This window comes from Stegodyphus dumicola, chromosome 3 (assembly GCF_044657685.1).
Source record: "Stegodyphus dumicola isolate Sdum_Otavi_A_Nest chromosome 3, ASM4465768v1".
Lineage (NCBI taxonomy): Eukaryota > Metazoa > Arthropoda > Arachnida > Araneae > Eresidae > Stegodyphus > Stegodyphus dumicola.
In genome coordinates, this window is record NC_140770.1 from 149,057,319 (window position 1) to 149,073,752 (window position 16,434).

At 34.1% G+C, this 16,434-nt stretch overlaps 1 protein-coding gene across 2 annotated transcripts in view; it reads right to left on the reverse strand.

Annotated features, from left to right (window-relative positions):
• Window positions 1-16,434, reverse strand: part of hob (bridge-like lipid transfer protein family member hobbit) — a 155,046-nt gene that overhangs the window by 135,802 nt on the left and 2,810 nt on the right. For both annotated transcript variants that reach the window (XM_085813453.1, XM_035368583.2), the window contains exons 2-4: window positions 13,968-14,091; window positions 8,359-8,408; window positions 8,115-8,256 (exon numbers count right to left, since the gene is read on the reverse strand). In XM_085813453.1, coding sequence (XP_085669579.1) covers window positions 8,115-8,256; window positions 8,359-8,408; window positions 13,968-14,091 — 316 coding nt within the window. The remainder of the gene's footprint in view (window positions 1-8,114; window positions 8,257-8,358; window positions 8,409-13,967; window positions 14,092-16,434) is intronic.

Here is a 16,434-nt window from a genome sequence, read left to right on the forward strand (position 1 = left end):
TCAAATTATACACATTACTGTAATTCTATAGAAGCTTGCCTCCTCCCCAATTTACATAAAATTAATTGAAATGTGTTCAACTCAATTTATTGGGTCATTTTTACAAAGAAATTTTTTTTCATGTTTCACATTTAAGCCCTTTATAAGCAAAAAATGATCTATATACAAGCTGGTTTAAAATAGCATACAAACATTGGAGAAGACAAGGGAATTTGCAAGTTATAACAGGGACAACTGACGTAGGATTTTGTACTCGTAAATTTCAAAAATACAAAATTAAAGCACTTTATAATAGAAACAATGCAGTTAAAAGAATGAACAATAAATCCATACTTAGGTTTTTATCTTATATACTGATCACTTTTGAGAAAAATGGCTTTCACTTATGGTTGGTCTATAGAAGTCTATAGAGAATGGACCTTGATCTCTACCCACCACCTATGCTGGCAGTATGGAAAAATCCTCAAATAGCCCTATTTTGAAATGCCTAAATTATTGATTTTTTCCACAAAAGAAAAAAAATCCCTTAGAATAGCCTAATTTGAAATGCTTAAATTATGAATTTTTTATCCAAAAGAAAAAATATACATGTATACCCCTAAAACCTCTGAATGAGAAATTTATGTATTTCAAATGTAACAATTTTAGGAAGATGTTAATTTTATACTAAAATCATGGAGGAAGCATGCTCCTTTAGTATTAGCCATATTACAAACCTCCCCCATGGGGAAGTATTTGTTGAGCGACTGAGTGAGTGAGTGAGAGATTATGGCGCAAAACCAAAGATGATTATAGCACGCCAAACACGAGATGGGGTGATTACAATTGATGAAATTAAAATACAATAAATAAAAACAAGTAGACAAATGTAACAAATCCAGAGGATGAAGTCATATAAAAACAAGTTAAAAGCACACATTTAAAATTCAAGACACAATCTTCAAAACAAATTACATTATGTAGTAAAAGCCAGTCTTTTTTAAATAATAAAATAAATTACAATTGACATCTCTTCCGATTAAACGGTCGAGAGGTAAGTCACAGCTATTAAAATATTTCTGGCGAAGACTATTAAAACATGGACACTCAATTAAAATATGACGAACAGATAAACAAACATTACAACTAAAACACACAGGCTCATTTTCAGCTTTGAGAAGATAGTTATGTGTCACTCTAGTGTGACCAATTCTGAGGCGAGTCAAAAGAACTTCCTCCTTACGATTTCCAGCAAAATCCCAATACTCAATTCTAGGCTTGACATTTCTCAACTTGTTGTGATGCTGAACATCCCAAATTTGCTGCCATTTTTTTTTACGGACCTTTCCCTTGATGACACAGCAGATATCTCTAAAAGGGATAAGGCGACTGGACAGTTCAACAGCAGATTTTGCTGCGATATTTGCAAGCTCATTTCCCTTTATTCCAGCATGTCCAGGAACCCAGCAGTACAGGACTTCATATCCTCGAATTGTTAAGTTTATATGAATTTTGAGAATATCCACTACCACAGGATTGAGTGTTGGGTAAAGCTTCCAAAGATTTAAGAGCACTATACGAGTCTGTATAAACTATGAACTTTTTGTGGCAGAGCTTTGAGATGTACAAAAGACCATAATATATTGCAGTTAGTTCAGATGTTAGGACTGAGAAAGCATGGTGCAGGCATCTGCCCTCTATGTAATTTTCAAATACAAAAGCCATCCCGACATGATCATTTGACTCTTATCCATCCGTGTATATCAAATAATAACTGCTATATTTGTGCCTGTGCTCAGTGAAGAGTTGTCTGTAAACGATCTCGTTAGTGCTTGCCTTCACGTGATGTTTGAAAACATCAAGAAGCTAAATCCGTGAATTTTCCCAAGGTGGAATTTCCAAATTCTGTACTGCTTGGGGGCGCATATCAGAGAGGGAAAGTTCCTCAATGACAGGGCAAACTCTTAAAGGAAAAGTAGGAACACAGGATGGACGTGTTTCAAATAAAGTGTTACACACATTATCAAGTAAGCACAGCATATTGGGATGTTCAGGTTGGGATAGAATATTAAAATATTGCTAAAGGGACGATTGCTCCCGCCTCAGGTAAAGTGATGGTTCATTAGAGTCAACATACAGGCTCTGGACAGGAGAAGTCCTGAAAGCTCCTGAACAAATCCGCAGAGCTTGATGGTGAACAGGATCCAGTTTCAAAGATACTGATGACTGGGCGGATCTGTAAACAACTGAGCCATAGTCCAGTTTAGAGCGGACAAGCGCTCTGTAAATGCAAAGCATAGAGCAACGCTCTGCACCCCAGGATGTGTTCGCCAACACTTTAAAATATTTAATGTTTTTAGACACTTCTTTCTCAGGTTTAAAACATGAGAAAGGAAAGTCAATTTTCGATCGAACGTCACTCCTAAAAATTTTACTTCGGGCGCAACAGGAATAATTGTACCATTCAGATATAATTCAGGCTCAGGATGGAGACCTCGCTTTCTACAAAAGTGCAAGCACAAAGTTTTCTGCTTCGAAAATGTAAATCTCTGTTTCTCTGACCATTCTTGGATCTTATTTAGAGCCATCTGCAATTGCCTCTCTATGTATCTCATGTCTGTCCCTGGACAGCTAATCTGTAGATCATCAACATATAGAGATCCCAAGATGGTGGGAGGAAGTTCTTTTAGTACAGAGTTTATTTTTAAAATGAATAAGGTTACACTAAGCACACAGCCGTGAGGCACACCCTCTTCTTGTTCAAAAATATCTGACAAAACAGAGCCAATCCTTACTTGAAAAGTCTTAGTATTCAAGAAATTCTGAATGAAAATTGGTAGGTTGCCGCGCAAGCCACTCTCGTGAAGATCCCGAAGTATACTGTATCTCCATGCCTTATCATAAGCTTTCTCAATGTCAAAGAATATTGAGACAAGGTGACTTCTTCTGACAAAAGCTTTCCGAATAGATGTCTCTAACAGGAGCATATTATCTACGGTCATTCTCCCCTTTCGAAAACCGCTTTGATAAGGCGATATAATATTATTCTTTTCCAAGAAATAGACTAGGCGGCTGTTTACCATCTTTTCAAACAGTTTGCATACACAACTGGTAAGGACAATTGGTGGATAGTTCGAGGTATTCCTTGGATCTTTCCCTGGCTTAGCAATAGGAAGTACAACAGCTCTCCTTCCACACTCTATTGTAAAGAGTGAGAAGGGCATTCAGTGATTTATGGGATAGATGTTTTAGCATTTCGTAATTCATGCCATCAAGCCCCGGAGAAGACCTATGTGTCTGCAATAAAGCTCTCTTTAATTCCAGCATAGTAAATGCTCTATTGTAAGGCTCAGATTTGGAAGAGTTGAATGCGATGGGATTTATTTCAGAGTGCTGCTTGATAGAGAGAAATGCAGGTGAATAGTTTCTGCTGGAAGAAACGGCAGCAAATGTCTCACCAATAGTATTCGCAATTTCTTCTATGGAGCTAATCACTCGGCCATCTTTTTCCAAAAAAGAAATTGAGTGGTCTTTATATATTCCGCATGCTTTTCGAACTCTTTCCCAAACCCGCTTACTAGGCATGGAGGATGTTATTGATGACACATATGAAATCCAGGAATTCCTTTGGCTCTGCCTCCTTACTTTTCGTGCATTTTCTTTGGCTCTTTTAAATGCAATGAGGTTTCGCAGAGTAGGATATCTACGAAAAATATCCCATGCTTTTTTCTGTTTTTTCAGTGCTTCATGACAGTCGCGATTCCACCATGGTTTCGAATATTTTAGTATTTTTCCTGATGTTCTAGGAATGGAAAGCATAGCTGCCTCAATAATAGTATTAGTAACAGATTCAACAGCATCATCGATATGTGCATCTTCTACCATTTCATCTGTGAGCTCTGCAATGGAAGAGAAGAGTTCCCAGTCTGCCCTATCGAGTATGAATCAAGGGGATCTCGACATGGGGTTTGCTCCTTTTCGTGCCAGAGATATAAAAATGGGATAGTGATCGCTGTTGTAAAGATCATTTCCCACACTAAAAGTGCAAAAAGGCAACAGAGATGGTGAACAGATGGCAAGGTCGAGAGTGTGGAATGTCCTTGAAGGCTCATGGAAGTACCTATCCTGCCCATTATTCAGGAGACAAAGGCTATGATCTTCGATCATCTGCTCAATTTGTCTTCCTCGGCAATTTGTATCTTTACTACCCCAGAGCGGACTATGGCCGTTAAAATCTCCTATTATGATATAGGGCTCAGGCATCTGCTCTATAAGACCATTTAAATCTTGCTGATCAATGTGCTCATTTGGAGGCAAATACAGAGAAACAACTGAAACAACAATATCAAAATTTGTTTGAGTAGCGACAACTTGGAGGGATGTCGTCAAAGAAAGTACATCTGAGGAATAATCCAATGAGATGAGGAGACCTACACCTCCACTGGCACGCTCACCTGCAAGGTTATCCTTCCTGACGAAAGAAAACCTCCGAAGTTTTGCATGTTGTTCTGGTTTCAGATTTGTTTCCTGTATTGCTAAGCACACAGGATGATACGCATTTATTATAGATTTGATGTAAAACAAATTTCGGTGGAAACCACGACAGTTCCACAAGACGAGGGTGGCCATTATGAATGGTTTTTGTTCTTTCTGTGCTGTTCTTTTGTTTTTCGTGGAAGTAGATGCCTGGGAACTTCTAGACCCTCTTCTACTTCCATACTGTCCGAGTCCGCAGATTCAGAAATCATTCCATCAAGAGAGCTATTGCTGGAACTTTTATTTATTTATTTATTTATTTATTTATTTATTTATTTTTTTTTTGTGGCAGTTTTGTGTTTACTTTGAATGACAGTTTCTTTCTTTTGTACTAAATGAGTTGAAGTTTTTTTTTTCTTGGTGGATGTAGTCGGTTGAGTTTTATTTGCTAGAATCTGCGTACCTATTGATGTTTGGGTGGACACTGTACAAGATGATTTAACAGCACTGGCGTATGATGTATTTGGTCGAATCTGTGTGCTTTGGGCTAATCTTCTGGCTTCGGCGTATGAGATGTTCCTCGTAACCTTTGCAGTCTGCACTTCTTTTTCCAATTTCCATTTTGGGCACAGGCGTGAAAATGCTGGGTGCTCACCCTTGCAATTTATACACAGAGGCGCAGCGGTACAATTTTCAGAATCGTGGCCAATCTGTGAGCATCGGGCGCATGTCAGGCTGCCACGACAAGACGTCTTAGAATGGCCGAAATGCTGGCATTGGAAGCATCGCATAGGGTTTGGAATATAAGGTCTTACAGGACAATTTAAGTATCCGGCCTTAATATTCTTAGGCAGATCAGGCATATTGAAGGTCAGGATCGCGTGTTTCGTGTCGATCAACTTACCTTCTTTATGCATCTTGATCCGCCTAACACCGCAGACATTTTAGTCGGACAGCTCGGAAGCGATCTCTTCTTCAGAAACATACAGAAGGTCGAATTCCGAGATTACACCACGACAAAAATTTAGTGACTTATGTGCTGTTACAGTGACATTCGCTTGCCCAAGTTTAGTTATTTGAAGTAAAGAAGCAGACTGGGTGGCTGAGGTTGTATCAATAAGCAAGTCTAAAGAGAGTGGAGACGCTTTATATTATTCGGCTCACCAATACAAGAATGAATATATTTATTTATTACAAAACGAGACATCTTCTGCAGGTCGCCAGAAGGACTAGAGATAACTAGAAAACAGGGACTACAATTAGGATTATTTGCATTTGCATCTGTATGTAATGTTTTTGCAGTAGACTTTTCAGAACTAGGTTGAGTGATTGGTTTAGCAGTAGACGTTTCAGAACTAGGTTGAGCGACTGACTGGAGTGACTTCAAAATCTTTGATTAAATAAATGTGTGAATTTGCCATATTGAAGTAAGAAAAGATTCGGGTCCAACGGCCCCGCCCACCATGGAGCCCAACAAGGGAACACAGATTCCTGTGTTAGGGCTAGCCGAACCTATACGCAGACTGAAGCCCCACAGTCGGCTTTCCCGAAAGCAGGTACTCCCGAGAGTTTATCCCCAAGCCACCCCATCAGGACGACTAAGGTGCCTCCCGTTTAGCTGAAGCAGAGGCCAAAGTAGTGTGTTGGGGACAGTACCTCGCCCCTAAACTACCAGGCCCCTCCTTTCCAGCGACACAGGTCTCCACGCATGGCAAACACAAGGGCAGTTTTCTCGCCACTCGAAAACTAGAGACAAGGGCTGTTCCAGTCTCTTGTGACGAGCCCCAAACTCCGAAGAGAGAAACCACAAGGGAGAAGGGAAGGGAAAAAGTTCCAGCCAAAAGGAGAGGAGATGGAAAAGAGGATAGATCACTGGGGCTCCAGGATCGTGACACCCGTCTCACCAAGATGATCCCCCTGATGGGCTAGGGTACCTCAGGATTGCCACACCCGTACTCAAAAAAAAAGAGCCCCTGAGGGCTGTTGTGCGACTGAATTGTGTAAGGAAATTTTCTTTTGAAGAGTGTTAATTGGATTGTTCTATCTTTTTTTTTTTTTTTTTTTTTTTTTTTCCAAAAAATTTCCCCACTGCGGAGTACCTTTTCATGGCCTGGGGGCTCCCTTTGCTAAGGGAAAGTGGTCCAAACTCAGTAGCTGAAGGTTGTTCCAGGCAGTTTCTAACAGCTGGACAATGGTTTTACAAATATGTCAAGAAATTCAGACACAGCCTGTTGACTCTACTGCTCTATTAGCAGATAGACGAACAATTTTAAGTTATTTAGAAATTGTATTAAGAGACACAAGCAGAGTCTTGAATATTCTAAAAGGAAAAATTATTTCTATGGTGCATCAAATTTATGATTTATTGGTTACACAACCAGTTGATAATGTGATCCTTAAGGGAAGGCTTGAAGAGTAAACAAAAATGTTGTTGAATCTTCAGCCACTTTCATTTGCAGCATGGCAGATCCAAAACATTTTCTTCAGAAAATAATATAGAAAAAACGAGATAGATCTACTAGTAAAAGTGGGTCCAAGGATTTTACAGTTCTACTCTATCCAAAAAAGGAAGGAATCACCTGTGAGGAGGTCAAAAATAAAATTGTACTTTTGATTAATCCTACCCAATTACGCATTGGTGGTAGAAGATTAAAAATAATTAATAAAAGAGGAATAGAATAATTTGTTCTAAATCCTCTAATGTTAAAGCCTTGGACACAGATGTTAAAACAAATTATTTGCTTAAAAATGATATGGTAATTCAACATCCTGTTAAGAAAGATCCAGAAGTTATAATTTATAATATAGATTCTGATTGTTCTTAAGATGATCTTAAGATTATGATTAGAGACCAAAATATGGTCTTTGAAAATTGTTTTGACTTAAAATTCTTGATAAAAGGTAAAAATATAATAAAGTACACTGGGTGGCCAGTGTAAAAGCAGGAAAACTTAACATAAGATGGTCTCGTCTTAGGATTAAAGATTTTTTTAAAGTAATTCAATGCTTTAAGTTTTCAAAGTATGGGCACTTTCAAACAAAATGCCTAGAACCACAAATATGTGCTACGTGTGATGAAGTTGGACATAAACATTGGGAGTGTAAAGATACTCCAAAATGTTTTAATTGCAATTAAATGAGGCAAATGAAAAGTATAAATTGAAGCTTAGCGTTGATCATACTAGTTTAGATAAAAACTATCATTGTCACAAACGACAAATGGATCTTTTAATCAGTCATACTAATTATGGCAAGTAGAAGTGATGAAGACTTGAAAATAGCTCTGTACATGAAGACAACAACAGTGTGTATAGTGCCAATTTGTTCATGATGAGTTTTTGTAATCTTTGATTTTGTTTAAAGCTAAAACAGTGTACATGGAGAGAAAAGCAGAAAACAATAATAATAATGTTTCTTGTGTTTTTAATTTTGTTAATTGGTTGCTGTTTATTGTAATTCTCAGTGTGGAACCATTTTTGAAAATGTCTGTTATCTTTTGGAATTTAGCTTCATGAATTAGTTGCCAATGGTTGATGACTTTTTTGGAGGGGTGGGGAGCGGATAATCAGAAAGTACTGATAATTTTTGCAAAAAACTGCAAGATGAAATTTTATTAACACATTAAAATATACAACTTAAGTAGAAAAGTAGACTACTACCTTAAGTAAAAAAGTACAACTTGGGAAAGCAGTTAAAAAAATTTTTCTCTCGGACTGTTTCTTTGTTGATGGTGTGTATGATTTTATCCAATCAGTGTCTCCTTGAAGGCGTATATCATTTATACAAATCACAAAAAAATTCCTGAAAGTAATCAAAATATTAGTTTATTGCTATCTTACATAATAAGACATAACAGAAGAAAATTTTCAAAAAATGATAATGGAAAAATTAAAAATTACTTACTTTAAATTTGAACTAAACAAATAACTATTCAGTCCAACATATTCGATTTCCTGAAATTAGCAAAAGATATGTATAAGGAAATAAAAATGATTGAAATAAACTTCAAAGAAATCAGTATCTGAAATTAAATTTCATTAATACCAAAGCATAACTGTAAATTCAACACATTTGCTAGTTTAAAAATCCTTTTAGATGTCAAAATATCCATTAATTAATTCAAATAAAAAATTACTTTGAATAAAACAAAAAAATTATCTGTTTTAATATGTAAATTATGTAACACAGCAATAAATAATTTTTCATAAGATTTATTCACATTTATGAAATACACACATTAGTAAAATCAAATATTGCATAAATTACACGGCAAAAACGAATTCAAAATTCTAATATGGATTTACAATGCACATGTAAGTAGTCAAAAAAGAAATGTGTATAGTTATAAAAGTAAAATAATATTATTGTGGTACTTCTAATACAAAATGTTTTTTTAAATTGTATTAATGCAATGGGTTATTCATAACTAATTTGGAGAGGATTTTTCGATTCCTCTTATTCTTAATTTCCTTTCTTTATTAAATTCCACCAAGTCTAACTAGTATAACTGATTACAAAAAAAAAAAAAAAAATGCATCATAAAAAGAACTACTAAAATGCCTCTGCAAAATCATCGGATTCAATCCATATTTTAAAAAAAATATATTTAAGTCAGATCACACTTTATGATGTACCGAAGCAATGCGATCTGAGATCAGTGATCTTGCACAAATTAAAAATTAAATATAATGTGCCCAAACTGCTTGCCAGTGTCAATAATATGTAGATATCTGCACAACAAGTGACTAAATTTCCACTGATCACTTTCAGTCCTATGCAGCCAATATAACATCGCCCACAAGCACACAGCCAGTCATTTTGTAGTATATGACATGGTACAGTTTAGAAGAAAAAATAATGTCAATAATACAATGACTTAAGCACTGAATTTGCCATAATACCAGTGATAGTTTCCAGATATTCTGACAGCTATGACAGCTTAAAATTTGGATTCCAAACGAACTTGCCAAATATTAGCATTAAGCATTTGGAAACAAGCATTGCTTTTTGAATTAGCATGCTTTCATCTGTGTCAAATGCTAACAATTAATTCATTAATTGCTAGCATTGGAGCAAGCAATGGTCACAAAGAAAATGGTCCATTTTGAGTCATAAAGCAAATGGATGCTTTCCAAGAGATACTGTAAAGCACACTGGCTTGATCATAGTTCCTCCCCAAACAACAAATGTCTAACCCAGATCTACTCCAGCAGAAGGTTCTGATTTTTGTATAATGGACTGAGAAGCATTATTAGTGTTTATTACATGACCAAATAATTCTGTATAATACACATTGTGGTGCTACTTTGGTAGACGGTTGCACGGATTTTTGGCGATTTACGTTGGCGCAATTTTTACAATTGTCAGCCATCTTGAAAAATGCTGTTTTTACGCATAGTAAAGTATTCAAAACTTTTTTAAAAAATAAATATCGTTAAAAGTAATGGATTAATTTTTTGTTAAAAATGTCGTTTTTTAAGACGGCAGGCAAGTGTAAATAAATACATTTACTATGAGTATAAAGTACTAAAGTAAGGCTATTATTACTTTCATATAGCAAAAAAGAGAATAAAAACACCGCTATAAAAACATTGTGCCAACATTTAATTAGATTAAAATATTACTGAAATTGAATATCGAATTATAAACCATCCTACCAACATTTAAAAGAATTAGAATATTATTAAATTCAAATACTTTAAAATACGTTATATAAAATATAATTAACATTAAAACATATGTGACAATAATTATCTCAGCAATTTTTGAAAATAGTGTATTAATTTTTTTAACAAAAATTGAAGTATACAATTATAAAATAAAAGAAAAATATGTACTTACATTTTTTTGAGTAATTTAACCTCTTGTTTATTGATAAGTACCACAAAAAAAATCGAAATCATAATTAAATCGGATCTTTTAACCATCTCCATCTGTTATCCAAATATCTCGCACTTCATTGAAGAAGCAATTAGCGAGGTTTCCTCCAAAATTTCCTCTGACGCTATTAACAATTTATAAATAAATCTTTGATTAGGAAAGACAGGTTGGCCAAAATAAAGTCTCAAAGGGCATTTTTTTTATTCCAATACCAATAATTCTTGGTAATTACCAATAACAACATTCGTCTTCGAAAGGGAGATATCCATTCCATTTTAAATCCGAGGAATTCGAAGAGATGAATAATAAAATTTTAAAATAACGCGGTAATGCACAAATATTCAGTAACCAATCAGGGAGCTGATTACATCACGCATAGAATTAAAATTATTTAAATAATCATTCATAATAAAATTATTTTTAAAACAAATGCAAAATTAAATTTTATTTTAATATTTAACAGCCATAAATAATGTTTAAAACATTAGATTAAATTTATAGATATTAATAAAACCAATTACTTTTTAAGTAAGGTGACGTCATTGATTACATCATCCACAACATAAAATTATATAAAATATTATAAACAACAAAATTTTTATTTCAAATAAAAATGTAATATTAAATTGATATTTAATATTTAGAAGCCATAAATAATATTTAAAACACGGAAGTTATGCATAATAAAACGCATTATTTTTTTAATAAAATGACAACAAAGTATCGGTTACCATAAATAACTTATCCAGCAATGGGTTTACCATAAGTTGTATTACTCGCCAAAAGGCAAATCGCCAAAAAGTCTCCAAAATTCGTGCAACCGTCTACCAAAGTAGCACCCACATTGATGTCAGTTAGAATAATATCACCAGAAATATATAGTAGTAAATAATCATCACATTTACCGCATATTTCTGGTTATATTTTGCATGCATCATTTTAGTCCTTTATTATTGCCAAATTGAATATGCTTATATGGAATAATCGGTTAGGAAAAAGCAAAAGAAGCCAATGCTTTGAGGTATAAAGGCCTTTCTCATCCTACATAGTAACCAGACTTGGCATCTGCAGTTATTAATATATTTCATAAACTTCTTTACTTCTTGCAGAGCACATGTCTCATGAGGATGTTACGATTCATGCTATTAGTAAGTTCTACAGGAAATGTGATAACAGTTCCACCATCATGTCACCCTTGCACAGCAGATACATTAGACATAGTGTATTGCTGACCATTATATATTTTTATAAATAAAATGTATTTCTTGGTCTACTATCGCTGATTTCTTTTATTTGCATATGAACTGGCCAATGGTGCCAATATGTTTGTCAGAAAATATTTCCTGCAGCTAAAATACAGCATTCTCCCTCCCCCCACAAGTTTCTTAAATTAAAAAGAATGAAAAATATCTGTAGTCTGATATTTTAAATTTCAGCTTAAGTTGACATAAGCAATCTCCTGGGTATTTGCTGGAAAACTACAGAAAATAAAAAAAATAAAAAAATAAATAAAAAAAAAATTCAATTTTGTAGATCTACATTCTGCAATTCATATGTAGAATATCACACCGGTTGGGGCTCTTCGAAATGGCAGAACATGAAACCTAGGAACACAGCAAGACACTGCTTGAAGTCATTACTTATCGGAGTTCATGTAGTGGCAGAAAGTTGTTGCTCGGAGTAAAAAACCCTCGAAGCTATTTTAGAGAAAATTGCCATATATTATCCAGCCGGCATAAAGAAAAACTAGTTGTATCAAATTAACACCAAAGTTAGCCAATCCTTCTCTGTTAACATGTGAATACTACTTAATATTAACTTATTTACAATTTTCCTCTATAATTTTTCCATCTGTAAAATTTCTAGGCATTCACTACGTAAGAAGTTACTATTTAGCTCAAGAACAAGGTAAAGGTAGATTACTGAATTGAAGCAAACCACACAATAGATATATAATTAGGACAATGGTTCTCAATCTTTTTTGCCCCATGCAACCCATTTCATAACTGCTAGAACTACTAGTAGAACACTCCCCCTCTCCTTTCTCAAACTCAAAAAATATGTATGCATTTATTTCAGTTTAGGTTGTTTTTAGTATGTTTTTAGAAACTAGACAACAAAAAGGTATAAAAAGTGTTGATAAATACCCAAACTTGAATAAAAGTAGTTTTTTATAAGCATAAACTAAAACTAAATATTTGATAGAGAAATCAAAGGCTAACTACATTTTTCTCCCTCAAAGTATGAAATCCTCCCTAGAGGGGAATTCTTGGTTGAGAACCCCTGAACTAGGAGGAGGGATACCTTCATGAAAACTTTTTAAGGTAAACTGGTTTATATTAACCACAAAAACTACCATGCAGTCAGCCCATTCACCAGAATTTTAATCCAGGTCAAGTTAAGGGATTTTACCACTTGGCTGCCAGCAGGCAGACCAAATTAAAAAGGCACACTAAATCAGGCCTTAAATACAAAAAATAATAATAATAATAATAATAACATATTTTTTTAATATTAGCACTATATCAAAGGTACCAGATGTGCCTTTTGCTAGAGCCCAAAAATTCCTAATGGTAGTCAAAAGTCTTTAATCCAGACTCGTCGAAACTTCGAAGATTCTGGATTATCGGTTTTTCCAGATTATAGATCATCAATTTAAATCCGGTAAGATGGCATGCAGAAATTATAAAATTAAAAATATGAAACCATAATTTATGAAATAAAGAGCAATTATGATCTAAAAGGTATCAAAATTTACAAAAAAAAAAGCTTAATATTTATTTGTTTACTTTATTAAACATTTCTTTAAATGAGTGCATAGTCGAAATTAGAAAATTGCAACCAGAAACTATTTGATGTGTATTCGTGATATTTACAATGACGAGGAATTTGATTTAAATCATATCAAAGATGGAGTACATACTACATTTAGTAAGGAATTATAAGCCGAATAAAATAAAAACATCTACCCTGAAGATAAGGATAGTACCGACAGATCAACTTCCAGTTCATTGCGCGCTGCGACATCCCCCCTCCCCCCCCAGAGCAGCATGAAATTGATAAACAGATTTCGTAATGGTTAGAGAAACAAAGGATATGCCTTCATCCATTTTTTGCAGCAATTTCACTTTTTGTTTGATGGACATCGAAACATGTGTTCGCTTTTGTCAGCTTTAGAATCGGAAACTCTTTTTGACATAATCGAAAGTTCAAGCTTACATTTTATAAAATTGCTCTTAAAGTTTGCAAAAAGTAATAAGGCGGATCCAATTCGAAGATTAAGGAACAATGCAATCTGCAACATTAACTGAAATAGATAATTAGATAATTTTAGCTTAGCTTATACCATCCATTATACATTAAACGCGCATGCGTAAAGGTAGATTGCGTTTACGCATGCACAGAAAGTTTGTAGCTTTGAGGTCCGGATTAAAGATTTTTGACTGTACCAATATATTATTTTGAAATAATGCCATTCCTACTTTGTCCCTTTGTAGGGAATGCTTCTGCATATAATTAATTTTATATTGTGCAGCAAAATTATTATCAATAAATACTGCAGAAATTATCTTTAAAAAAATCTGAATGATTATGAATTCTTGGTGAGATATAAGAAAATTGAAATTGCATACCAGTTTTAAGCCATTCCTCAGCTGCAAATGAATGTCACGAAAGCCCAGGAAGCCATAACCACCCACTTTCAGTTTCATACCATATTTTCTATATAGAAACCATGATAGAAGTTTTATGGAAATACTACAAAAAGAAAAAAATATTCAGCATCACAAAATTAAATACTGAAATTCATTCAGACAAAGCTGAGATGTTCTCAGATGCATAAAGGATTATTAGGCAAATCAAATTACAAATTTTAAAAAGCAACATTTAAAAATAGTTAATAAAAAAAGGCTTTATTATAGTTAATATGTATAATTTATTATAGTTATTAACTACATTATTATAGTTAATAAAGTAATATGATGGTATAAAACAAATGATCAGAAGGATTTATTGTTATCCAATATCTGCTTGCAAAAGGATTTAACAGGAAAATAGATTCGGTGAAACAAGATAGATTTAAAAAATGCAATTAAATTGCTTCATTTTCTCAAAGAAGAAGTTGGAGTGATTAATTCTAGGAAATTAACAGATGTGTATTATACTAAAGGAAGATTATGTTGAAATATCTAAGCAATTAAGCAAACTCAATAATTATCAGAGTGCCCTAAGGTCTTTAGGATCTTTAGGATCACATGAAGAAATTCAAGGAACATGGATAAATAAAATTGAAGGGTAATTAGAGTAAAATGTGAGCCAGTGTGCATGTATCCCAAATTTATGGATAACATCATTATGCAAGGTTATTGTGAAAGAATTCATCGTGATTTTCATAGTTAAAATGTGCATACTGCTAATTTCCATTTTTGTGCATATGGATCATATATTAACATGAAAAAAGGTGAATAAAAAATTATCACTATTAATAATCTGCATTTGTCAAAAATTCTGAAAAAGACTACAAATGTGAAATTTTCATTAAGGTTTAAAGACCTCATCTGGATGATTTTATACACAAAAGGATTATAGAAAAGTTGGAAAAACCTTCACAATTACCAAACTTACAAACGAATTACAAAATTGTGTCTCCGGCCTTCAACAGAGCATCGAACAACAATAACACATTCTAGATGCACAAGGTTATGCTCTTTCTATGATAAAATATTAAAACTTATATTTAGTGTGGCAGTTAATAGTTAGATTAAATTAGGTTAATTGCTTAAGCAAACTCAAGAGCTATCTGCCTATGAAGAGGTATGACTTAATGGAGGACATTTTAAGAGAAATTGGGTTGTAACCACATAACACATGGAAAAACCATGAAACTTCCATGCAACCAACTCATGTACCAGGATTTGAGTTCAGGTCGAACTAACAGTATTCAGTGACTTTAACACTCGGCCACTAGTGGGTGCATTAATGTAATTAACATTACAAGCTAGCCAACTTGGAAGTTGCTTATATTTGCAGCAAGCAATGAGGACCAAGCAGTTTTTCCATATTTCAATCATATAAAGCTACTATGCTCAAGATATCTATGGGCCTATCTAAATAGTACCGCAGAAAAAAACTTACTATGGTGTCAGATCTACCAACATTGGAAAACAATGGTCGTGTTCTCTTCGAGGGGAGGGGGGAAAATTAAAGTTAATTCAATCTGCAACTGGATTGGGAAGGATTGCCTCCTTAGAGGAAGTTTTAAAGGAAATTATACTCATGTTACACATTTGAAAAACCATGTAAACTTCTACACAATTAAGCCATTCACTGTAGAACCTGAATCAAACTACAGTTTTAGCAATCTTACCACTTGGCCACTAGTGGGCATGAAAACATAAAAGAAAAATTACTGTGGTGGTGGAGTGATGGTATGAAGTAGCATAACTACTGCTGGAGACACTGAGTTTGGTTATTGAATTAATGGCAGCATGATAAGCAAATATCATTTTAAAACAATTATTGAAGGCCAGGTTCACTTATTCTGTAATACAACAGTTAAATTTTTTCTTTTTATGGATGATAATGCTACACTTTAATCAAATACAACTGTACAGAAATTTCTAGAGTGTAGATATTCATCACACAGGCAGGCCTGCATGCTCCTACAAGGAGTCAAATTGCAGCTTAACCGTGTATTGCTATAAAACAATCAAGGTTTAATCCACATTCTACAGAAGGAATTGAAAAATCCCCCACGGGAATTCCTGAATTTGCAGTGAGCATGTAACAGCACTGTGATTACTACATTACAATTTGACAAGTGGACATACAAGTCGATTGTGTGAGTATTGATAAGTCAATTCACTTAAAAGCCTATGCATAATTGTTTTGCAAAAGGCTTACTACTATTGCTTTGATTTATTACATCAAATAGATTATTAGTTCGTTATTTCCATTCACGTATACTTTCCTCTATATCAGAAAAAAATACACTCATCATTAAATTTTGAACATGTACTAGCAAGGACTACTATAGATTTGATGCAATTTGATACATCCGATAAAAGCTAATTCTTGATGTCTGCAAGATTTGAAATGCAC